At 42.0% G+C, this 26,405-nt stretch overlaps 1 protein-coding gene across 4 annotated transcripts in view; it reads right to left on the bottom strand.

The window, feature by feature from the left end:
* Positions 1-7,128: 7,128 nt before the first annotated feature.
* The window catches only part of MBD8 (methyl-CPG-binding domain 8), a 55,317-nt gene continuing 36,040 nt past the window's right edge, over positions 7,129-26,405 (bottom strand). For 2 of the 4 annotated variants that reach the window (XM_087691971.1, XM_087691972.1), the window contains one exon: positions 7,131-7,996. In XM_087691971.1, coding sequence (XP_087548097.1) covers positions 7,709-7,996 — 288 coding nt within the window. In that variant the 3' untranslated portion in view covers positions 7,131-7,708. Of the gene's footprint in view, positions 7,997-26,405 lie in introns of all 4 variants that reach the window. The other 2 variants (XM_087691970.1, XM_087691974.1) reach the window with 2 other exon arrangements.

Below are 26,405 nucleotides of genomic sequence, written 5' to 3'. Positions count from 1 at the left end.
TAGCTCAAATCTGGGACAATCCAAACCCCCCCCTTTTTTTGCATAGAATTGAACTACAAGCCGCATCCTTGTTGTGCATCCTTGTTGTGCTTTTACAACCTTGTAAAAAAAACATCCTTCTTGTGCATGCTTAGTGAAATCATATCAACCAACTAATGACTCATAGTGTTGCTTGGAAGCATCTAGTCAAGAGAATGAGTGTCTTAAAAAATTCTCCTTTGTATATTTATCAAAGAGACAAGTGCGTTAAATGGTTCTCCTTTGATATTGGAGCATATTCTCATGTGATGAGATTTTTAAATGGTTATTCCTTGACCAATGAGTTTCTAGGGGCATCTATCCACTCCATCTTTGATGCTCATTATCGTCTACATGGGTAATACCACTAGTTATCGATTCTATAAACTAAAAACTAACTAATTGATATATTTACATGATTTGGACTACACATGCTCCTATTGGAATGCTTTTGAGTATTCTCAATTATTGATTTGTATGGTTACACCAGCTTTTTTCACAAGTGTAGCAAGTTGAAAATGATTCAATAGATTTCTTGATTCTCACATTAACTTGCATTTTGTGAATGATTCAACAAATGTGTGAAAGATATTGATTGGCTAGCCTACATTATTTATTTGGTGGGTTTGACTTTGCAAGTGATAATATACTTATTGTTTTCTCAAAGTTTATAGAATTCAAGGGTTAAATGATTTGTTTACTACAGCTAAGGTGCCAACTAGCTCTTCGCTTACTTCAACAAATACTGTCGAACATATTTTAACTTCCTAAGATGCTAGTATGTCAAATTTCTTTATCCTCAAGAGCCATCCCACTATTCCTTTCCATATTAGTAGAAATCTCTCATATTCCAAGAGATTATAGCAATCTTTCTTGAAACCAGTGTCCATATTCAATATTGCTTGCAATATCCTCTCGAACCCATTTTCAAACCCATCCAAAGGCACATATAAGCTTATAAAACCTTATAGCATTCACTTAAGCCTCCTCTCCCAATCATCCAAAGGTGCATATAAGCTAGCAAAATCTTGTAGCTTTCACTAATCTTCAACTTTATTGGGTTTAGAGGAGGGAAAAGTTTCTTTATGTTTATCTACTTTAAGGTCTCTCTCCAAACTCTTTCCAAACTCTTCAATTACTCCTTATATTGAGACACCACTTTAACCTTATATTATTGCCTTTAGCAAGTTTATCTTTATTATTATCTTGGGAGCTTGTATTATTAACGGAATTCTAGCATTTGTAATAAGGTTAACCAAAAACTACAAGGCATAAAGTTGATACATTTTCTATATTTCTTAATCTACTTTGACATCTTCTTCCTTATGTATCTTACAAGGACATGCCCTTGCAAAATGCCTACAAGGTAGTAAGCATCTAAAAAAGGTGAAAACTTATCCCACAACTCCAATAACTTCAAAGGCTCAACGCACCAATCCCACATGATGCACACCTTTCTGTCTTGCTCAAGATTAGTATATGTAATTCCTTCCTAAATTTGAAGTAATTGTACCAATTTTAGTAGCTCAAGAATGTCACTTAAGAGGCTACAACCACTAAGAAATGGCATAAGGATGATCTGCTGAGGAAATGGTGAAGCCTTAGTAACCTATGGGGCTCTTATATCCAAAGGGGACTCATCTCCATTTCCATGAACCCTATCTTATCCAAGACATCCTCTAAATAAGAGAAGGAGATTTGGGTGCCATTGGTGAAGCACACGGCAACAAACAATGAGGGCTAGGAGTACAGTAGGAAGAAAAGAAGGTAACCCAAAGGAAGTGGAGGTGCAAGAGAGCTAGTGGAGGAGAGCAATCTAACAGAAAGGACAAATGAAAACCACTAGTTGATGCACTGTTGGAGGAGGATCTATGAAAGAGGATACATGATCACAAAAGACCGCATCGAATGGGTGGTAACTCCTTGTAATTTGGTTGAAGTTGATAAAGATATGCCTCTTGGACTTGGCATCAACCTTCTCCCTTGTAACCATTTAGCACATGTACATAGGTCTCACTTTCAAATACCCAAAGATGGGCAATGTAGGGCTTTTGCCTCACATGGACCTCATAACCTAAACATTGCAACTATAGTGAGCCGATTCCCAATAGGGACTATCATAGAAACATCTTCAGCCAAAAGGAGGTGAGGTAGCCCTTTGTGCTCAAGCATGGAGCTAGCCATCTTCGATACGGTCGAATTCTATTGTTCCACAACACCATTTGCTAATGGTCTCCCCCTATTGTTGAGCTCCATGTGAATGCCATGGTGTCTTAAAAAACTATTAAACTCAAAACCAAGATCAACTTGTACACTATGAATGATTAAAGGTGGGGTGATTCTACAAAGTCTTGAACTTACAAAAGCAAGAGAATACCTTTGACTTGAGCTTAATGAAAATAAGCCCAAACATACCTCAAGTAATCATCCACTAATAGCAATAGATACTTGGCCTAACCCAAGCTCGAAGAGGGTAGCAGCCCAATGGAAAGCCTACTTGGGACCCAAACATACCTCAAGTAATCATCCACTAATAGCAATAGATACTTGGCCTAACCCAAGCTCGAAGGGGGTAGCAGCCCAATGGAAAGCCTACTTGGGAACAAGTTCCCTATGTTTTTTGCCCCCAAAGATAACTAAGACAAATTAATGGAACCACAAAGGCAATTCTAGCAACTCGATCACCAAACACTATGGCTAGCTTGTCAAAGAGAATCAAAATCAAGGTGACTTTAACTAGCAATTGAGGATCTTGCTACTCTAATAGAAGAGAAATAAAGCCACACCACATTGATAAGTTTTCACTAATGTTGATTGAGCTCCCTTTATCATAAATATCTTACATCTAATCACCCATGTCCAAGCCAAAGGTGAGGGTACTTCTTCTAGCATTCTTCCTTTCTATCAATGATCTTTCCATAGTGTTCGCACTTCAAATAAGCCTTAGTCTAATTCTTCATTAACTTATGGCCTTTCTTTCACGTTTGTCTATTCCCTTATCTACCAACCTTGAAGGCCACAACTAGCTAATCATGCTCCACCTGATTATGTCTCCTTATGCCACACATCTTACTTTAGAACCATAGAGACTAACTCCTGGTGTGGGATAGTATCCCAAACCCTAGGTGGGAAAACTAGTGTAGAAGAGATTGTATTTTGGGGATGGTAGATGTGACAAAAAATTTATAGCCATGTCATTCAAAGCCACCTTTTTAATTAGGGATACAAACTTGTCTCATATCTCCTCCATCTTGGTGATGTGATCTCTCATGGTTGGGGAGTCTCCAATAGAAGGCTATAGTATGTTCATCTCAAGAGTCATGCTATGCAAAGGATTTTGCCTCATAAAGAGAGGACAATGGAATTCGACCTCAAAGACATTATGAAATGGTATAGTTAGACCATAGCAACAAATGAAGAAGAAGAAACACGCTTGATCCTAAAAAGGCTATCACACCCACTATAAAACCAATATATGGCTCCACAATGGAACAGGGAATATAAGGATTGTGACGAAGTTCAAGACATCAATGGAAGGAGTAAGGGTTGTGACAAAGTTCAAGACATCAAATACATCACGGATGATTTTGATCTTACATATCTACAATGTGCATCCTTGAAAGAACCCTGGAAAAAAAAAGATGCTTTGGGGGAGAGAACTGCTCCAAGTCTTGCATTTGAGGTCGTCTAGTGAAGAGAGAGCTAATGGAAAACAAAATGCTACCATTGGGCAAAAAATGCAACAAGAGGATCTTTGTTGACTGCACTTGGTGATGATACCATATGATAATGCAATGAAAGCAAAAGAATACGATGAGAAGAGAATGCGAATGAGGGATGAACTATCAAACAAATATGAGGAAAAGTGCTTTAATCTGAATGCAATAGAAGGTTGTGGGTCAAAACTTGCATGTGTGAACATCGCTAAGGGCACAAAATCATGTCAAATGCCGACGATGTTGCAAGCAATGATGTGAAACTAACACGAAGGGCTATAGGACTAGAGAGGAGATTGAATGTGCCTACCTTTATAAACAAGAACATGGAGAACATGCTACCCTACTACCATAAATTGTGATCAATTTATTGCAAACATTAAATCCAACCAACCAACATGTTGGCAAAGACCCAAAATTGGCCACCAATGGTGGGAAGGCTAAGCTACCATATGGCAAGAATTGAAATACCCCATATCATATGAAGTACTAGTGTCATCTTGGAGTTTCCTCTCATGACTATTCTATTTTAACTATAATGGAATGAATTTAAAGGCCGCATTTGTATGTCCAAAATATTTTTAAAAAAAGAGCAAAACTACACTTCCATGCTAAAGTTGTATTTAATTGTCAAACTTTCGTTGATATCAATCAACCTTTCATGTCATAAGATTAAGGTGCTCTTACTTTTTATAAATTTGATATTTAGAATTAACAATGTCTAGGCATATTAGTAAATAAATACCTAACATGGCTAATGAAGGCCTTGAATTCCCTTACCATGTTTCAACCTTATTGGATCCTCTTTGCTTAGAAAGTTTGTGTACATATACTTTTAACATTATTTTAACATTTCAATAAACTCATACCCCTTTCAAACACTAGTAATCTTCTTTGATAAATTGAAACCTAACTAAACAAGAAGTTTCTTAAAGCATGGAGGGATTGAAAGAAGTCAAGGTTAGTACACAAACTAGTTATAGGTTAATACACACTAGCCTACCATAAAATATTTACCAAACAAGAATTTTGTGAAACTTACAAACTTTGAAGGCATAGAAATTAACATTGTTCCAAGCTTTGGAGACCAAGGCAAGCAATGCTTATAGCAACCATGTTAGGAGAGGATTTATGGAGAGAATTTGTTGTTCAAAGTTGCTATTCTCAGAAACTATCTATAGAGGTTTTGCACTCCTCAACTAGAAGAGGGAAGACAAGTTTCATTAAACTATAGATACAACATGACTTGCCTAAGATGGCTTGAAATGGTAGATGTGTACAACTCTTAAATAAAGACTTCCAAAACTCAATCTAGACATCATAAAATCCAATTAAAACCATTCAAAGTTAACCTTGAAGGAAACACATTTGCTTCATTTTTTAATTTTAGGAGGCAAGTGGACAGCCAAGAATTTTAGGGTGCAAATCCTCGTTAATCCACTAATCTCACTCTTATTTAAGGCTAGATATGGGGCCACATAGTTTTCATAAACCTCCAAATAAGATAGTGAGTGATACACCTCTATTTACTCTTTCAAAATAGGACTCTTAAACCGGTCCTTATTTAGCACAAATTTTCCATAACTCAATATAGACATCATAAAATCCAACTAGAACTGTTCAAAGTTAACCGTGAAGGAAACACATTTGCTTCATTTTTTAATTTCAGGAGGCAAGTGGACAGCCAAGAATTTTAAGGTAGGAATCCTTGTTAATCCATTAATCTTACTCTCATTTAAGGCTAGAGATGGGGCCACATAGTTTTCATAAATCTCCAAATAAGCTAGGGAGTGATATCCCTCTATTTACTCTTTCAAAATAGGACTTTTAAACTGGTTCTTATTTGGCAGAAATTTCATATTCTAGAGCACAATCTCAAAATTAAATATCTTCTTGCACATGGCAATCGTATGGCATTGTGGGTTACTAAATGATGTGTTAAGATTGAGGTATTTAACTCTTAGCATTGATACACCCTTAATACACATGAAATGCAAAACCTACACTTACGAGCCCATTCTTCCTTGTGTCTTGCAAGTGGATAGACTAAAATGGGCTTATAATAATTAGCCAAACAATGTGTTCTCAACAGCTCACCTTGTGGTGGTGTTATCTACAAAGGCCATGTTGTAGCATAATTGTTACAAGAGTATTCTTTGGCAAACCTTGTCAAGAATAGACAAAGGCAAGAAAAAACATTTGAGCCCCTACTCTTCCACACCGTGAGATCAAGTTCACCAAGGTCTATCAATGGAGAAACTTTCCTGTTAACCTATTGCAAGCAAGCACCTATAAGAAGACAAGCCATGTGGCTGGAGGGGGTTAAAGCCTGCTGCCTTTCCTCCAATCGAAACATCAAGTTTCTGACTTCATAGTGGTACCCTGCCAAGGTCCCAAGTTCATATGTTGCTGTTCCAATGAGATGACGTGTGGCCTCAACCATGTTGACATTTTGGATGCTGATTTGAGTCCAATCCAATTAATTAAGTGCATCAATCCAATCAACTAAGCGACATATGCCTAGCACTATCAAATTTTTCCATTGTCTTTGGATACATACCATATACTATTTTACTGGAGGTTTAAAAATTTTCATATCATCTTCCAACCATTTCAAGTAATTTGAACATCACCTTAGAGTTTGAGTAAGGAGAACAAAGTTGGGCCAATTGGATGTACTTACCTAAGTATGAGGACCTCCTCCGTGTAATTTTTAGGATGTGAATTCTAGAGTTTTCTGTGACCATCTGTATGCACATTAGGATCATAGTGTATAACCACATCTTGCAGTTCTCATAAGAACAAAAATGACATGCGATTTGTCTAAGCATTTGACCAGAGTTGCAAAGGGTGTTGATTGGACTGATACTCTATTAATAACCTTTTTCCAAGCTTATTTGAACAGATTCAGGACTTTCAGTTTTCGTAACAAGATGAACTTGGCTGGACTGGATACTCTAGTACTTCCCTTTAGCAAGCCTATCTGAACCAGATTCAAGGCCTTCAGTTTTCATAACAAGCTGAAGTGGTTACAACAAGAGTTGGACACCAAACTACAATACCATATGTTTTAGATGTTTGTTGAGAATTTAAGGTTGCATGTGGACAATACCATATGTTTTAGATGTTTGTTGAGAATTTAAGGTTGCATGTGGGCTTCTTTAGGGTCAAGGTGTGTAGAAAATCGGTAGCATGGCCAAATAGTTGTGGCAATGACAGCATCATGGCCTAATGTGAGATCTCTCTATTATCCTGACAAATCAACTTCCTTGGAACACACTGCACAAGCAACTTACAGTACCTACTGTGATTTCAAGGCAGCTAGGCGGTAATATCATACAATTCGATGTCATAAGTCACAGGCATAGCCATTTGAAGTAAGAAGGCTGCAAAGATGAACAAGATGTGCTTTTGAAGCTAACGACCCTTTCAAAATCATTTAGTAGCATGTTCACATGTTATCTCATGAGGTTTTTCATAAGCCTAGGCAATGAAGCTTTCCAAGCAGATCAATGGTGTATCTGCTGAAGTCACAAGATGTGCTTTTGAAGCTGGCGACCCTTTTAAAATCATTTAGTAGCATGTTCACGTGTTATCTCATGAGGCTTTTCATAAGCCTAGGCAATGAAGCTTTCCGAGCAGATCAATGGTGTATCTGCTCAAGTCACATCACTTTGCAATAAAACTTGACCATAAACACTACTCTCTCATCAGAAAAGGAACAAGAGAAACAGAATGCACGAAAGGGGCCGCGCACTGGGAGGGGGGGGGGAGAAAAGAGATTTGTGTGCAGTTTACACAGTTATGATGATCTGTAAACTCAAACTGATACTGACAATATCAGCAACTAGAAATTCCCAGTTGGTCAGTCAGTATGCACATATTCTCTGCCATACCTATCATTCATACATCCAATCATTGCAGAATAACCTGAGAAAACACTACCATAAACTCACCTGCATCCATAATATGTCTCAAGTCCTCAAATTTTTGCTACAGTAAGGGCACACCCACTTGGACAGTATCAATTCACACTGTTGCATTGAGTGGTTTCGATGGAAGTCCTTATCACACCAGTTACAAACAAGATGCTGCAGAGTGTCATGTGCGTTATGCACACAAATCTGACAGCCACTCTTGCCCCAACCAACTAATCCCACTTCAAACGAAGGTGTTACTAGATTTCCATCCACTTTGTTGCCACTTGATGTAGCACATATGTCTTGAGGAGCACACATTGAAGTCTTGTCATTGTATCTCAACTGGAAGCACAAAAACGACCATGTAAGTCAAGATACATACAAGTGAATCAAAGACATCCCTCCCTCAGTGGGCAAAAGGCTCTCTCTCTCTCTTTTTTTTTTTTTTTGTAAAAGCTCGCTCTCTCTCTCTCTCTCTCTCTCTCTCTCCACCCATTCAAAATGTTAAACCATCACCTTTGTACAAGGGCTCCCAAGGAACAATACCCATACACGTCCCCTCCCCCACTCCCAAAAAAAAAAAAACGTAAGGGGGAAGCAGAATGGTGTACTCGTCTGCTTTGAGGGTGTTGCTTTGATTGAGAGACAGTTGCCTTGCTATGAGAGAGTCATACTTGGTGTAACAATATTCCTCACCATTCACTTTCTTAATTGTTTGACTAAAACACTCAAGCCACACGATACTCTAGACCCTATACACTACATTTTGGCTAACAAAACAATTTGAGAGATCTGAATGTGTAAAATTCCTTATGTTTCCCCCCAACTCCCTTGAATTGAAGCCTCATCCATTTCCACTCATCATTGTCTCTCAAAAGAGTAGATAAATAAGCATGCAAGGAAAGAAGCATATAAGTCAATTTAAAGACCTCATTGCCTCCCTTTAGAGTGAAAATGGGCATGAGAGAGAAAGAGAATATACAATTATATTAACACCCAATTGGTCTACCAGAAGACACACCAGACAACAAATCCATGTCTCTATGAGAATGTGCAACAAAAGAAGGAACACAAACACAAAGACAAAGAACAGAGAGACTACAGACGTATCCAAAAGCAATGAACAGATGCTGCAACAGCATATTTTTGCTGTGAATGTGACATTGGACAGAAAAACTGCAGTAAAAAATCAGGGATTTTCAGCATTAAGTTGCTGCATTTAATGTAGGCATGCATACCTAGGCATATGCAGTTGTACAGAATTTCTTCGCCAAAATTTGAGGCTTTTGCATGGCACACATCCCAAAGCAATGGACAAATATCGGAGCAGTGTTATTTTGCCATTTATGTGACATTGGACAGAAAAATTGCAGTAAAAATGTGGGGGTTTTCAGCATTAAGTTGCTGCATTTAATGTTGGGCATGCGTATCTAGGCATATGCAGTGGTACAGCATTGAATTGCTGTAAACTGCAGTTTGGGTGTTGTTTATGCAGTTTGTGCTTGTTTTTTAAGAAGAGAGACAATTTTGCACTCGATCTAGTATCTCATTACTTAACCGAATCTATTTCACACTTTAGTTTTGAAGTGTTTGGCTGCTCAGTTTGTGCATAAATTGCAGCAATGTCAAATCACAAAACCCAATATCAGAGCAACATTTTGGTAGTCCTCACTCAAGAAGACAAGCTAAATGGCACCAACAATCATTTATGGAGTTTTATGGTGCACAATCTTCTCGTTGCAAAGGATCTCTGGGATTATGTTACAGGTGGTTTATCGAGACCGGGTAAGCTTGCTCCTCAAACACCTCAACGTGGTGTTGGAAGGCCTCTTGCTACAAGAGGAATGGACTCCACAGAATGTTGGTATGAGGTCAAGGGATGTTGCCATGCTCTCTAAATATAAGAGCAAGGAAAAAGATAAGCAATTTGGTAAAAATCAGCAAAAGACTGATTCAGGACAACAATCAACCAAGGCTGCCCAAGAGTCAAAGAAGACAAAGAAAAAGGGGAAATGCCACTATTGCAAGAAACCATGGCATTACATTGATGAATGCACGAAAAGGTTGGCCAAGGAACACAAAAAGAAGTTTAATTTGGTTGTTCAGGAGACATCCGCTACTCGATCTTTGGATGGGGAAGCTAAAATTAATTCTATAGAGGACTATGCTTTCTTGGCATACAGTTATGACACATCCATGGCTGATAGTGCATTTAATGTTGTTGAAACGCAGCATACTTGGTATTTCGACAATGAAGCATCCAACCATATCACTTCACGGAAGTATTTGTTCACATCTTTGTATTCAACCCCTACGCAAAATCCTATATTACGTGTGCTAATAACATTGGCTATGATATATGCGGCATTGGTTCAATGTCGATCATTGCTACATATGGTTCAAATTTCATGCTTCTTGATGTTTTGTTTGTCCCTTGGTATAAAAAAGAATGTATTGTCCATCTCAGCTTTTAATAAGCATGAATTTCAAGTCATCTTTGAGGATGACAAGCATATTGTGAGAGACAAAGAAATGGACTATGCTCTTCGATTGTCGAGTACCTTGTACAAGGGTCTATTTTTGTTGGACACATATAACAACAGTTCACACAATGCTCTCGCAATTAGAACTCTTACATTCGCTATGCAAAATGTGGAGCTTTGGAACGTGCTATGGCCACATGAGCTCTGGCAATCTCACAACTCTCCAAAGGTGTCATACAGTAATGCTTTGTGTCATGAGGACTTGTAGTTTTGAAACCTCACTAAACATGTGGATTAATTTTTAACCACAAGGTTAAGTAAATGTTGCACATGTGAGGTGTAACTAAGGTTAGAGTAAATTTACGAGCCCAAGATGCGAGGAAATCACAGGATGTCAAAGGCAAAAGTTGTTATATGTTATGCCGCACAAGTACTTGGTGGTATCTAGTACCAATTGTTGGCCTAGGTCATTCATTCGGCCATATGTGTCACTAGGTGACACTAAAGAAGTGGTGTTTAATAGTACCTAATGTCAATCTTATGGTCAAAGATGACGCAAAGATACACTCGGGAATGGAAGTTGCCAAGTCAATTTCATTATTGGCTAGTCAGATTATTTTTAGGACACTGAAATAATTATTAGATTAATTTTTAATATTTAAAAATTGAAAATCAATATTTAATTATGGATAATGTTGAAAAAAACCATGTGGGAAGGTTGCCACTTGTCAAAAATGCCCATGCAAGACTAAAAAACGTCTTTAGAGGTTGGAGAGACATTTTTAGTGTATTCAGCCTGCAAGAGAGAGGGAGGAGATGCTTCTGGTTTGATTTGCAGCCATTGGAGAACCTTCTGAGACAGCTAAGGACAAGAGAAGACCAATTAACAGCAAGTGACAGTATCTGTAGGATGTTGAGACAAGGCAATAGTAGTAAATGACTAATTTTCTTCATTCTTTGCATCTACAAGCTGTTGAGTCAAAGCAACAACAGTAAATGATAGATTTTCTTCAGTTCTTCATGAAGAAAGTTTGAATTTTCTCTCTCCTCAGCATTCTCTCTCATCTCCCAACCTTTCTACAGCCTTGCTCCGAAGATTACAGCATTGAGATCACAAAAAGACTCAAAATTTTTGGATTTCTCTGTTGTAAACCCTAATCTGCACAAGTAAAAATTAGAGTTTAGCAACAACCTCGAAAAGTATGCCAAAAATTGGAAGCTCCAAGACTTGGATTCAATAGGGCTAAAGCTGTTTTCAATCAAATTCAGATGGAGGGACCAACAAATCAATCAATTTGGGGCATTTTTTATCTACATCAAAGCAAGTGAAGGCCAATTGACTGCCCGAATCAAGGGGCAAATCAGATTGATTATACCCACACATGGAGCCTCTCTCTTACTCTACTACTCTACTATTGCTCACGTTTTTCTCTCGATCCGCCATCGCCATTGCTGACCATTGTACCTCAGCTGCGAATTGGATATTTCACATGTCTAGCAGCTCTTCTAGTGCATTGAGGTAAGTGAGCATCCATTATACTCTATTAAAGAGTATGTAACAACCATCTTAGGATTGTTTTGGTTGCATTTACAGCAGCCCTTGCTTGATTGAAAACATGATTTGCACATTGAATACCCTCTAACCAAAACTTGTGTGGCCGCCCTTTGCTCTTAAGTCTGCATTTGGTTATCTCCATGAGTGTGCAAATTTTCCTTTCAGCCACTCCATTTTGTTGAGGTGTCATCCTCATAGTGGCTTGATATGTAATACCATGCTCAAACAAAAATGTCATAAATGCATGAGAGACCCCCTCCCCTCCACCCTCCCACACAAAAAAAAACCAAGTGTTTGAAGTGCATAAATACATTTGATTTTGCCTTTAAACCATACAGCCAAGGGTACCTAGAGTAGTCATCGATAAATGTATCAAAATACCAATGACCACCCAAGTGCTCTAGTTCTCATAGGACCACACATATCACACATCTGAGTGTATGAGTTGCAATTTTTGGTTACATGCGTTGCACCATCCTTCTTGAAAGCAAATTTGTGCATTTCCCAAAAATGCAACCCTCACAAGCACGGGGAGGTGGAGTATCCAAAGTAGGCAAAGTGAAACCAGCCTTCCTCTTCGGATAGGGTGGTAAATAATCTAGCACTATTTACAGCAATTAACAAATTCACAAAATTGAAATGTACACTTTACCATATAATCTTGGACATTGGACACCTTGTTTGCGCCAAAACTGGCGCCTCTTTTGATATTTATTTAACTTAATTGAAGAAGAAGTTAATGTACAATGGGATTCTCCCAATCCCTTTCAGTATTCCAACTCCCCTTGCTGTTCAATATGACCATTGGTTGTAGCCACATACTCTGCCTCTGTAGTAGACAATGCAACATACTTCTATAGCCTAGAAATCTAGGAAATTGCTCCCCTTGTCAAGGTGAATACATACCCTAAAGTAGACTTTCTACAAACAACATGACCAGCATAGTCTGCATCCGTAAAACCAACGACAGATACCTTCTGCTTTCCAAAGCAAATGCACAAATCCTTTGTGCCCTTAAGATATCTCATGATATCTTTCACTATTTCCCAATCTTTTTTGCCAAGGTGTGCCAGGTACCTGCTAACCACTCCCACTACAAATGCTATGTCAAGACCTGTAGCAACCATAGCATACATCAAGCTACCCACAACAGAAGCATACGAAATCTTCACCATTTTAGCGTTTTCATCATCAGATGTAGAGTTGCCCTCTACATTGAGTTTCACATATGGAGGCAATGGTACACCAATTGCTTTTCCCCATTCCATATTGAAATGCTGCAAAATCTTGGATACATACTTCCGCTGTGACAAAAAAAGAAAACCTTTCCATCTGTCCCTGAGTATACACATGCAAAGAATGTGATTTGCCTTACCAAGATCCTTCATGTCAAAACTATTATGTAGGTTTTGCTTCAATGTGTCCAAAGCATGAACATCCCTACCAACAATCAGCATGTCATCCATATACAAAACCAACATAATAAGGCTGTCATCTACTGTCTTCTTGATATATAAGCAGTGATCCACTTGACTCCTTTTGAATCCTTGAGATTGCATGAATGTATCAAACTTATTATACCATTCACACAGTCCCTATTTCAGCCCATACAAGCTTTGGTTGAGTTTACTTACTATCTTTCCTCATGCAGATCACCATGTAAGAAAGCAATCATTACATCCATCTGTATAAGTTCCATATCCTCACATGCAACCAAGCCCAATATGGTTCGCAAAGTATTCATCTTGACGACAAGAGAAGAAATCTCATCAAAATCAATCCCATGTTCTTGCATATACCCCTTTGAAACAAGCCGTGCTTTGTACTTTAGTGAGTTACCAAAAGTGATCTTCATTTTGTAAACCCATTTGCATGGTAGGACTTTCTACCCCTTAAGTAGATGCACCAAACCCCAAGGTCCAATCTTTTTTAAACATTCCATCTCTGACAGCATACCTTTATGACATTTCTATTAGCCTGACAGTGTTGATCATGTCAATCTGGCATCTCCTAATTGTGAGGATATACCCCTTTGCAACAAGCCGTGTTTTGTACTTTGGTGAGTAACCAAAAGTGACCTTCATCTTGTAAACCCATTTGCATAGTAGGACTTTCTACCCTTTACGCAGATGCACCAAATCCCAAGTGCCATTCTTCTTTTAATATTCCATCTCTGACAACATACCTTTATGACATTTCTATTAGCTTGGCTATGTTGATCATCTCAATCTGTCATCTCCTAGTTGTGAGCTCCTATCAGAGTTTGAAGGAGACATAGAAGCTCTAGCAATTTAGGTGCATATTCTTTATTTGTCAGCTTCCTATGTGCATTCCTAGGCTAGTTACTACCTTCCACATTCTGCTTACACCTTCTAGGCATTGTCATTGCCATCTGGGATTTTTCCAAGATGTCCCCTATTTCTTCTCATATTTCTTTCTATGTGACCAGCATTTAATGTCGTTCAGCCAGCATTTATGGCTTTTCCTCCATCAGGTCAGCCAATTTTTTGGTGCTCTTGCTATTTATAGCTGCACCCCCCACTTGGCATCTTGGGATCAGTGTGCAATGAAAATGCAAGTCATAAATGGAGTAAGAGCAGTGCTGAGTGTGAGAGTGAGAGAATCCCAAGATGAGTATACCAGCTAGTTACGGTACACAAAGAATAAAATGTATTTTTATGTTAGGATACAAGTAAGGATGTGTTCACACCCATATAAGTTTATACACACGGAGATTAAGGGACTTTACACACAACCACCTCCCACTTAAAGGCCCGAAGTGGTACCTTTAAGCTAGCCAACTCCCAGTAATCAGATGCAATGCTCATATTGAGCTTTTGCAAGACTCTTAGTGATTACATCTATAGAGTTATCATGGGTTTTAAACTTAGTCAGTGTGATAAGACAATCATCCAAGACCTGTCAAATGAAGTGATACAGAACATCTATGTGTTTGGTACGTGCATGAAACATTGCATTCTTTGCCAGACATATGGCACTCTAGCTATCACAACCAAGCACTAGAGTACCTGAAGAAAGATCAAAATCCTTGACCAAACGGCCAAGCCAAATAACTTACTTAGAAGCTTCTGTGGCTGAAATATATTCAACCTCAGTAGTACTTAGTGCCACAATTTTCTGCAACCTTAAACACCAAGAAATAACCCCACCAGCCAAAGTATAGCCATACCCACTAGTAGATTTTCTAGTGTCAACATCTCCTACCATGTCCGAATCATAGAATCCCTATAACTCTAGTGTACCCTTTCCATAGCATGTACACTTTTCTTATGTACCTTTTAAGTATCTAAAGATACATTTCACTACTTCCCAATGTGGCTTGCCAAGGTTAGACATGAATCTACTAACAACTCCCACTGCATGAACAATGTCAAGGCGAGTTGCAACCATGGCATACATCAAAGAACCACAAGCTAATGCATAAGGTATGCCCTTCATAGAACTAGCAGCTGCAATATCTTTTGGGCAATCAACTTTGCTAAGCTTTGTATATGGCCTTAAAGGTACACCAAGAGGCTTAGTATCAGGATTCAAAGGCTGCCTTGGCGATGACAGAGTCTATCTTTGTGCATGGATTTGCCGAGGAGGATACAGCTGTCACCTCTTCCACTCAAGAGAAGCCTTGGCTCGCTGACAGTAGAGCCTCTTCTCACATGACCTATAGACAGGATTGGCTCTAGGACCTAAGTGCCAAAGGGGACACATTCACTATTGGTGACAATTCTATAGTTCTCATTCGAGGAGTAGAGCCTATTCCTCTGTTATCAAACAGGCAGTCTTCTTCAGCCAAAGTTCTCCATGTACCGAATTTAAGTTTTAACCTATTATCTATTCATGATCCTACATGGCTTGGTACCTGTAAGATCTTTACATAGGATGTGGTGACAATGGAGGATGCTTCTACAAGTACCATTCTTTGGACAAGCTCCCAAGGAGAGTGGGCTTTAAATGCTCGATGATAACTTGGGGGGGAGGAGAGATATAGAGGGCAAGGGAGAGGAAACCGATGACAAAGAATCACTTGTACTGATGGAGCCTGACTCAGCTGAGAGTGAACGCAACGGATAACACACACAGAGAGTAGAGAGAAGTAGAAAGGAGAGTAAGGAGAGTGAGCACGACACACTTGATGTTCAGTACAAAGACTAGTGTACCACTTTTTAGGTTTTGATAATATATATAAAGTACAAGAAGTGTAAGGGTGCGTTAACACCCGAACACGGTAAAAGGCACAATGAGCCTTTATTTCCAACAACCTTTCACCTAAAGGCAACATGCCTGAAGGGAGAGAAAGAATCACCTAAGTCTATGTATGTACAAAGCTGAAATACATATATACTATCCAACCCCCATCATCTGGCGGCAATGAGCAAACCGCTCGGCTAGAAAACCCGTATGAGAAGGTCTGCAAGGTTATCATCTATATGTACCTTGACAAGCTTAATGCCCTTGTTGTCAAGTACATCCTTGATAAAGTGATACTCCACCTTTATGTGCTTTATCTTTGCATGAAAAATAGGATTCCGTGCTAACATGATAGCACTCTGACTGTCACAGTGAAGGATAGGAACCTCTGTAGACTGTAACGCCAAGCTCTCTCACTAGACGTAAAAGTCATAAAGCCTCTTTGCATGCCTCCGTGGCAGCCACATATTCTGCCTTTGTAGTAGACAATGCAACATACTTTTGCAGGCTAGATATCCAAGAGACTGCTCCTCCTGTGAATATGAACACATATCATGAAGTAGACTTCCTGCAATCAAGATGGCCAGCATAGTCGGCATCCATAAAACCGACAACAAATGACTTTTGCTTTCCAAAACAAATGCACAAATCCTTTGAGCCCTTAAGGTATCTCATGATACCCTTCAATGCTTCCCAATGCTTTTTGCCGGGATATGCCGTGTATCTGCTAACTACTCCCACCACAAATGCAATGTCAAGATGTGTAGCAAACATAGCATACATTAAGCGACCAACGGCTGAAGCATAAGGTATCTGTTAGAGTTCATAGCCTGTTTTTTAGGCAGCAGCACAGCTGGTCCAGCAGTCGGACCAGCTGCACAGTCGGACTGTGTAGTCGGACTGCCACGTGGCAGTCTGACTGCCTGCAGCCATTTTTATCAGGCTGCGCCCCATTTTTGAGCCCCGTTCTAGGTGATTTTTCGCCTATTTATTGCTGACGTTTTCAGCAGTCTGGCCACTCTTCTCTGTCGCAGATTACAGACCGGTGCCGTGCAGATTTCTGTCTCTGTTCACAGATTTCAGACAGCAGACAGTGCAGACTGCAGCAGACTTCGAGGTGGACAGCAGGTCGCATCGTCGAGGTGGAGACACGCAGTCCAGCGCACTGCGCCCGTGTATATCTTTGTATTCAGCATTCTTTATACAGCAGATCTTCATTGTACACTGTCTCTTTCTCTCCCTTTTCTCTCTGCGTTCTCTCTCTCTCAGTCCTACGCTTCCGCACCGCTGCACTCTGACATGGTATCAGAGCAGTGTTTGAGGGCTGACTGAGCGCAGAATCAACCTGAAAAGGAGTTTCCATCGCGACACAAATTTGCGTTTTTTGCGTTTAAGGGCAGACAGGAGGGCTGCGCCTTGGAACAAGGCTGAAACGAGTGTGGGCGCACAGGAAAGGAGTACAGGTGGTGGATTTGCTGCTGTTTACTGCTGTTTTACGCGGAGAAAGTTTGAGTTTTCAACCTAAAATTGCAGGTTTTGCTTTTTCATCGCCTCCGGCGGGTGAAGAAGCTTCGGGACGCGGAAGAGCCTTAGCAGGCTGAGTTTACCCAGTCAAAGGGGGCTGCTTTTGCGTTTGAGAAGGCATTGCAGGTGAAGATGTCTACAGAGATGGACTTGGAGTTCCAGACGATTATGGACCGGAAGGTGCCTGTCCTACCGGCTCTTCCTACAGATCAGAAGCTCGACGGCGACAACTACCGCATTTGGTGCATTATGATGTTGGCCATTCTGGAGTCCTATGATTTGGCGGAGTTGGTACAGGAAGATATTGACCGGCCTTCGGTAAGAGATGAGTCCAAACTCTCTTCCGATGCTCGTGCGGAGTTGGCCAGGGCCCAGTCTCATTGGGACAAACTGAATGCCAGGATTCGATCCTTTCTCTTTCTATCATGCACTACAGCCGTGATCGCTCACATCGAGCACTTGACGGTGGCTCGTGAGATATGGCTGGAGCTTGATCAAATGTACAATCGGATGACCCTGATGAAGAGGGTTTCTTTGGAGGTACAGATGCGGACCTTGTCCGTCAATAAGTCTTCTTCGCTAAGGGAACACATTAACAAGCTAAGACAGCTACAGATGCAGGTTCAGAATGCGGGAAAGCCAATTTCCTCCGAAGACATGGCGATTACACTCTTGTCCCAGTTGCCGCCACGATTCGGTACATTTTACTCTGCCCTTATTGCTTCGGGGCGAGAGTCTACTCTTCGGTGGGAAGAGTTGGTTCCTATGGTCTTGGACCAAGAGGAACAGTTAAAGGGACAGAATCCTTCCAAGACGGAGGCGTTGACATGTCAAGCCTCTCAGAAGAAGGGGAAGGACCAAAAGAAGAAGAAGGGGGACAACAAGTCCAAGAAGGACAAGGAGAAGGACAAGGACAAAGACTCCACATGCCATATTTGTGGAAAGACTGGCCATTGGAAGAAGGATTGCCCTGACAAAGACTCGAAGGACACCAAGAAGAAGGAAACCAAGGATTCTGGAGCGGTGGCTGCACCCTCATCAGCTGCATTTCTACATTTAGTTGTCATTGAGGACGCTTCACCGAATGCTTCTGATGCTGCGATGGCGGCTCCCCAATCTCGAGAGTGGATTATTGATAGTGGTGCCTCACGGCACATGACTCCTTCATCAGATGGTGTTGCCCAGCTGCGACCGTCGCGTGGGCAGGTTCTCATTGGAGACAGCTCTTCAGTTTCTATTGCAGGTCGGGGTAAGATGCAACTTATTCCGGATGGCCGAGATGGCACCCATACCTCAGAGGTTTTGCATGTACCAGGATTGGGGTACCATCTCCTTTCAATTCATAAGATTTGCTCCCTTGGTCTTTTAGTGGAATTTGACAGTTCTACTGTGCGAGTCCTTGATCGTGAATCGAGGAAGGTTCTATCATCTGGATATGAGGAGAACGGCATTTACAAACTGAAGTCTTCCACTGCCCTCTCTTCTCTTCTTCTTACCTCACAGTCACAGTCTGAGTTATGGCATGCTCGGTTTGGTCACCTGAACTATGACTATCTTCGGAAGGCGTCACGTGGACAGCTTGTTCGAGGGTTGCCGGATATAGTGGTGAGCCAGCAGCCATGTGTCTCCTGCATACGGGGGAAGCAGCATCGGGATGCCATTCCCCACACAGCTTCGCGGCGGTCTACTTCACCGATGGAGCTAGTATCTACGGATCTATGTGGCCCTATGAGGAATGAGTCCCTGCGTGGAAGCTCGTACTTCATGCTAATCGTGGATGGCTACAGCAGGATGACATGGGCCTATTTTTTGGCACTAAAGTCAGAAGCTTTCTCGCACTTCAAGGATTGGCTTCTCTTTGAGGAGAACCGATCAGGCCGGAAGTTGAAGTCCTTGCGATCCGACAAGGGAGGTGAATTTGTGTCTAATGAATTTGCTCGGTTTTGTGCAGATAGAGGAATTCACCAGGAGTTTGCCAATACCAATACTCCTCAAGAAAATGGTATTCTAGAACGGAAGAACCGCAGTGTGATCGAGATGGCGCGCACCATGATGGAGCACCGACAGACCCCTCAGGTTCTGTGGGCCGAGGCTGTGGCTACTGCAGTCCACATCCTTAATCGATCTCCTACTTCGGCCGTGGAAGGGATGACTCCATTTGAGGCTTATTTTGGGACGAAGCCAGATGTTTCTTACTTTCGGGTCTTTGGGTGTGATGCCTATGTTCACATTCCCAAGGCTCACCGTGACAAATTTGAAGCGGCTTCCCGAAAACAGGTATTTGTTGGCTACAGCTCCCAATCCCAAGGCTACCGACTGTATGATCCCGTCAAGCGGGATGTATATACTAGCCGTGATGTGCGGTTTGTGGAGGTTCCGGCTTCTTCAACGGGTGAGGAGCATCCCGTTCTTGGAGATCCAGGGGAGAGTTTGGCTCCTTCTACAGTTCCACTGGAGCCTGTGCCGTTTGATTATGATTCTGTTTCTGACACAGAGTCTACTGTTCCACCGGATCCTTCTGCGGAGTTACCACCGGTGGACATTCCAGAGTCTTCTACTGATGGAGAACGACGAGGGGAGGTTCGGCCTCCTCCTCGCTGGGCCCGTGACACACTCCGTGATTCAGGGATCGAGGGGGTTCCTGAGGAGTGGGGACCGCAGGATGGTCCGCGGCGGTCACGGAGGCACCAGGCGCATTCTTCGGAGCTTGTTTGCTCCAATTATTGTTTGATGTCCCGAGTTATGCAGGATCGAGAGCCCACCTCCGTGAAGGAGGCTTTACAGTCCGCCCCATGGAAGAAAGCTATGGAAGCTGAGTTGGAGGCTATTGAGAGGAATGGCACTTGGTCACTTGTGCCACGCCCCCCGAAGAAGAAGGTGATTGGAGTCAAGTGGGTCTTCAAGACCAAATATCTCAGTGATGGTACTTTGGATAAGCACAAGGCTCGCCTTGTTGCTAAGGGTTTTGCCCAGCGCCCAGGGATTGACTGCCATGACACCTTTGCCCCTACAGCTCGTATGGCAACCATTAGAGCTATTCTTGCTTTGGCTGGCCATAGGAGATGGCCTATTTATCAGCTGGATGTGAAGTCGGCCTTCCTGAATGGTGATTTAAAGGAGGAGATCTACGTTGAGCAGCCTCCTGGCTTTGGTTCTTCAGATGGGAAAGTCTACAGGTTGAAGAAGGCCCTGTATGGTCTCAAGCAGGCCCCGCGAGCTTGGAACGAGAAGATTGATTCGTTCCTCCAAACTCAGTTGGGATATCGGCGGTCCAAGGCCGATCCGCAGCTGTATGTTCACACTTCCGGGGAAGGTTGTGTGCTGTTTGTATTATATGTTGATGATTTGATTGTCACAGGTGATGATACACAGCAGGTCCAGGAGACAAAGTCAGCTTTACATCGGACGTTCGAGATGACGGATTTGGGGCTACTCCATTTCTTTTTAGGACATGAGATTTATCAGTCTCAGAGGGGGATTTTTCTCTCCCAACAGAGATATGTACAGGAGCTCTTGGTGTCTTTTGAGATGGAAGATTGTCGGGCCCTCTCTACTCCTATGGATCCGAACTGGAAGGCCACTTCCCACTCAGCTTCTCCTTTGGCGGATGCTTCCCGCTATCGACAGTTGATAGGGTCCTTGATTTGGCTTCTCAACACGAGGGTTGATCTATGTTTTGCTGTTGGGCTCTTGGCAGGGTTCATGAGTGAACCTAAGACGGTGCATTGGCAGGCTGCTCAGAGGATACTTCGGTATCTGAGGGGGACGTCTGATTTGGGGATTCATTACCCCGCAGGGACAGATGGGTCAGATCTTGTACTTGCAGGTTGGAGCGACTCGGATTGGGCCGGTGACGTGGACCACAGGCGGTCTACAACAGGTTACTGCTTTACTTTGGGTGCAGGTGTTATTTCATGGAGTAGCAAGAAGCAGCCCACGGTAGCCCTTTCGTCTACTGAGGCGGAGTATCGGGCCGCATCTTCCACCACATGCGAGGTTGTGTGGCTTCGGAGATTGTTGGAGGAGCTTGTGTGCCCCCAGACTCGTCCTACATTGCTGCGATGTGACAATGAGAGTTGCATTGCCTTGGCAAGGAACCCTGTTTTTCATGCCCGGACGAAGCACATTGAGATTCAGTACCACTTCATTCGAGAAAAGCTTCTGGATGAGACCATCACTGTGGAGTATTGCAAGACGGAGGATAATCTTGCGGATTTGTTTACGAAGGCGCTTCCTCAGGCTCTACTTTGGCAACATTCCAGATCCCTCAGGCTTCTGCCCTGTCCAGGCTCTGAGAGGGGGTGTTAGAGTTCATAGCCTATTTTTTAGGCAGCAGCACAGCTGGTCCAGCAGTCGGACCAGCTGCACAGTCGGACTGTGCAGTCGGACTGCCACGTGGCAGTCCGACTGCCTGTAGCCATTTTTATCAGGCTGCGCCCCATTTTTGAGCCCCGTTCTAGGTGATTTTTCGCCTATTTATTGCTGACGTTTTCAGCAGTCTGGCCACTCTTCTCTGTCGCAGATTACAGACCGGTGCCGTGCAGATTTCTGTCTCTGTTCACAGATTTCAGACAGCAGACAGTGCAGACTGCAGCAGACTTCGAGGTGGACAGCAGGTCGCATCGTCGAGGTGGAGACACGCAGTCCAGCGCACTGCGCCCGTGTATATCTTTGTATTCAGCATTCTTTATACAGCAGATCTTCATTGTACACTGTCTCTTTCTCTCCCTTTTCTCTCTGCGTTCTCTCTCTCTCAGTCCTACGCTTCCGCACCGCTGCACTCTGACAGTATCTTGGCCATTTCAACCTTTCCATCATCTCATGTAGAGCTATCATCTACACTAAGTTTCACATATGGAGGTAATAGTACACTAATGGCTTCCTCCTCACCCCCTCCATATTGAAACGCTGCAAAATCTTAGTAACATACTCCTGTTGTGACACATAAAGAAGACCCTTCTCAACATGTCATCCACATATAAAACCAAGAAAATAAGACTGTCATCTACTGTCTTCTTGATGTATAAGCAGTGATCAACTTGAGAATGATGAAATCCCTGGGATTGCATGAATATATCAAATTTTTCATACCATTCTCGTGGTGCCTACTTCAACCCATACAAACCCTTGTGGAGTTTACATACCATGTGCTCTTTTCCCTTTGCAACAAAACCGTCAAGCTGCTGCACATAGATCTCCTCATGCAAATCACCATGTAAGAAGGCCGTTTTTACATCCATATGTATAAGTTCTATGTCTTCAAATGCAACCAAGCCCAAGATGGTTCGCAAAGTAGTCATTTTGACTACAAGAGAAAGGATTTCATCAAAGTCAATTCCATGTTCTTGCTTGTACCCTTTAGCAACCAAGCGTGCCTTGTACTTTGGCAAAGAACCAAAAGTGACATCTTGTGAACCATTTGTAAGATAGCACTTTTTGTCCTTTTGGCAAATGTACCAAATTCCAAGTATCATTCTTCATGAGGGATTTCATCTCTCTGATAGCATTGCTTTGTGCCATTTCTTACTATCATGTCTGTCCATTGCTTCTTGAAAGCATGGCGGTTCACCGCAGTCTATTAACATGACACAACCACATAGTTTACACCAGGAACAAATCTATCTAGCTGTTTTTGCACTCTGGTTGACCTACAATCTGTTAACATGACACAGCCACATAGTTTACACCAGGAACAAATCTATCTCACTGTTTTTGCACTCTCGTTGACCTACGAACCCAGTGGTCAAGATTTGTTGGTTGTTCAGCCTGCAAATCTGCATTAACAGCTTGTTGTTCTACAAGATCAACATGTTGTACAGCTAGTTTAGGTTGTTCCAAAGGCACATGTTCTTGCTAAATTTGTGGGACATCATGGGCAAGATCCTGCTGATCATTTTCAGCATCGTTCCCTATATTTTCAGGGATATTTATAGCAGGTATTTGCTATTGTCTAACGAGCATTCTTTGCTACCCTATTGGTACATCCTCCAAAAATACAACCCTTCACTCCTCTGTTCTTTCGGGCTGTTTGTGCATGCGATCTTCCCGGAAGATGACATCATTGATGCGTACTACTTTTCTTTTCTTGGGATCCCATAATCGATACCCCATCTCACCTTCATCACCATATCCTAGGAAAATATATTTTCAAGACTTTGGCTCAAGTTTTTTCCAAAAGATTTGCTGCGTGCTCTGTTTTTAGAATTGCTCGTGCTGAAATCTGCCTCTAGTGTGTAATACATTAGCAGACTTGTTTGTTGAGTTATTTTGCCTATTGAGTTCTTCCATCAGCAAAGAACTCTCCACATAAGAGTATAACAGCTGAGCATTCGAATCACTCAAAGCTATCCTGAAAGTATCCCAACTTTCAGGCAAAGTGCATAGCAAGAAAGTAGCCTTGAACTCTTGATCAATATGGAAATCCAAAGCAATCAGCTAATTGAAAAATTGAGTTAAACTCATTCAAATGAACAAACATGGTTGTACCTTCTTTCATGCAAAATCCCATTAGTTTTTTCAACCAATAAATCTTGCTTGCTGCACTTTTCTGAGCATACAATTCTTCAAGCCTTTGCCACATTGCATATGCTGAATTCAGCTTCTCAATGTTAAAGAGCAAGTTGTTTGACACTCAGAACTCAATGGTAGAGCGAGCAAGCTCATCCAAGTCATCCCACTCATCTTGTTCCATGTCTACTAGTTTGATTCCCTTTGTTTTGATGGGTTTTGCATGTTTCTTCTACACCAAGACATTGTAGCACTATTTTTGCCGAATTGCAAAATTATGTGCACTCTCAAGCTTCTTAATGTGCAAATGATTACTACTGTCACGATTTCCAACCATAATTTGCAGTCCCAAATTGACTAACCAGTCACCAAAGGCAAAGCCCAAATGTGACACAAGTAACCACGGTACACAAAAGTACCAACCAGCAATGAAAATCCCGAGATTGCAGAAATTTCAGATCTGCAAATATTTTGACAATTTTGATCTCAAAAGCCCCAAAATTTTAGAGGGTAATCCGTTCAAATTGGATCAACACACGTATCCAAGAGCATATACCAAGCAATTCTTGCACAAATTGATGAAATTCTGCAAAATCCCCAATTTTCTCAGGTCCGGTGTGCACAAATTTCAGTGAAATAATAAAAATTCACTAAAATGTGAAAAGCCCCAAAATTTCCCAAGCAAATGTGCACCGATTTTGCAATTTCTTGGTCAGATTGTCCAATTCTGCATTAAAGTCCCCAAATCCGCAAAAAGCCCCAATTTTTCAGGTCAAGCTTGCACACTATGCATATGTGCGCGAACACCCGGTCGTGGGAGGGGAACAAATTTGAAATATTTAAAAAAATAAGAGATTTGACTATCCATTCGTGACCATGGCCCATCTCGTCACAGGTGACATGTCGAACAAGTCCCAACCTGTCCCGTCGCAGCCCGTCTCGTCCACCGCCTGGTCATGGTCACATGTAGGTCCCGCATGACCCCCCCTCAACAAGTTGCCTATCACCTGCTCTCCAACAGCTCGCCTAGACCGTCGTGCAATCTTCTCTGGTCCCCCTATCAGCCGCATTGACCTTGCACTGACCTACACCTGATGAACACTAAATACTAATGCTGACACCTCTCACTTGAGGTCGCCTAACTAGCATGTGTCTGTCCAGCTTCGAGAAGTGTGCACTCCTTGTGCTCTAATACCAGTTTGATGGAGCCTCACTCAGCTGAGAGTGAACGCGACAGATAACACACACACAGCGTAGAGAGCAATAGAAAGGAGAGTGAGCACGACACACTTGATGTTCGGTTCAAAGACTAGTGTACCACTTTTTAGATTTTGATAATATATATAAAGTACAAGAAGTGTAAGGGTGTGTTTACGCCCGAACACGGTAAAAGGCACAATGAGCCTTTATTCCCAACATGCACTAGAACCATCAATCGGATCCTCGGAGGCCATAGCCTCATTGAAGATCACATCCCAGCTCACCTCAATCTTCCGTGTCATAGGATCATAGAGCCAATAGCCTTTCATGGTAGTGCTATAGCCCACGAAGATGAGCTTTCTCGATTTAGAGCCAAGCTTGGTCTTCCTCTCCTTGTTGTCCACATGGACAGATGCATCACACCCAAAGATGCGAAAGTGAGACACAGAAGGCTTTCATCCAAGAAAAGCCTCATATGGAGTCATATTCAACAAAGTTGAGCTAGGAGAACAGTTGGATGTGAGCCACAATCGCCACCACCTCACCCCAAAGGAAATGAGGTAATCCTCGATGCTCTTGAGCCATCTCCAACATTGTTTGATTCATATGTTGCACCACACCATTCTCGAATGGTGTGTTCAGATAGGTATACTCCACCCCAATATCGTGATCCCTGCAAAACTAAGAATAGAGGTGAGAACTAGACTTACCACCATGATCGGCTCGAACACCACAAACTTTGAAGGTCGACTGCTTCTCAAAAAACACCTTCCACAAAACACCTTGTTCTTGTACGCCAAGAAGTACGGCCACACATAACGACTGAAGTCGTCAGGCCATGCCCATAGGTCCACAAAGTTGGTGTGAACCAAGTCAAGCAATGTAGAAGCCCTCTGAGAGGCAACCTATGGATGTATACTTTCCCCTTAAGCAGCTAGGGCAAAGGGTGTAAACAGGAGGAAAATCTAGAAGTCCGTCCACCATCTTCCGTCAAGAAGCTTGTCGAATCACATCCATGTTCAAATGACCATACCAAGCATGCCAAAGTAGCCCAAGCCTGTGGGAAGACCTCGCACCTAAGGCTTTGAGCGTATGAAGCCCACCCTCCTATGTGCTTGTTGAAAGAGTTACACTTGTAGGCTCACCCTCCACTGTGATTGCATCTCTAACAAAGACCACACTAGTACTTAGCTGGATAAGACCCTAGACAAACAAAACGTTAAAACCCAACTCATGTACATAAAGAAAATTGATAGAGAAAAATTGCATGGTCCCC

This window comes from Lygodium microphyllum, chromosome 13 (assembly GCF_053477565.2).
Source record: "Lygodium microphyllum isolate KBCC chromosome 13, Lygodium_microphyllum_v1.1.10, whole genome shotgun sequence".
In the NCBI taxonomy this organism is placed as follows: domain Eukaryota; kingdom Viridiplantae; phylum Streptophyta; class Polypodiopsida; order Schizaeales; family Lygodiaceae; genus Lygodium; species Lygodium microphyllum.
This window is presented reverse-complemented; position numbering and strand designations above follow the sequence as displayed.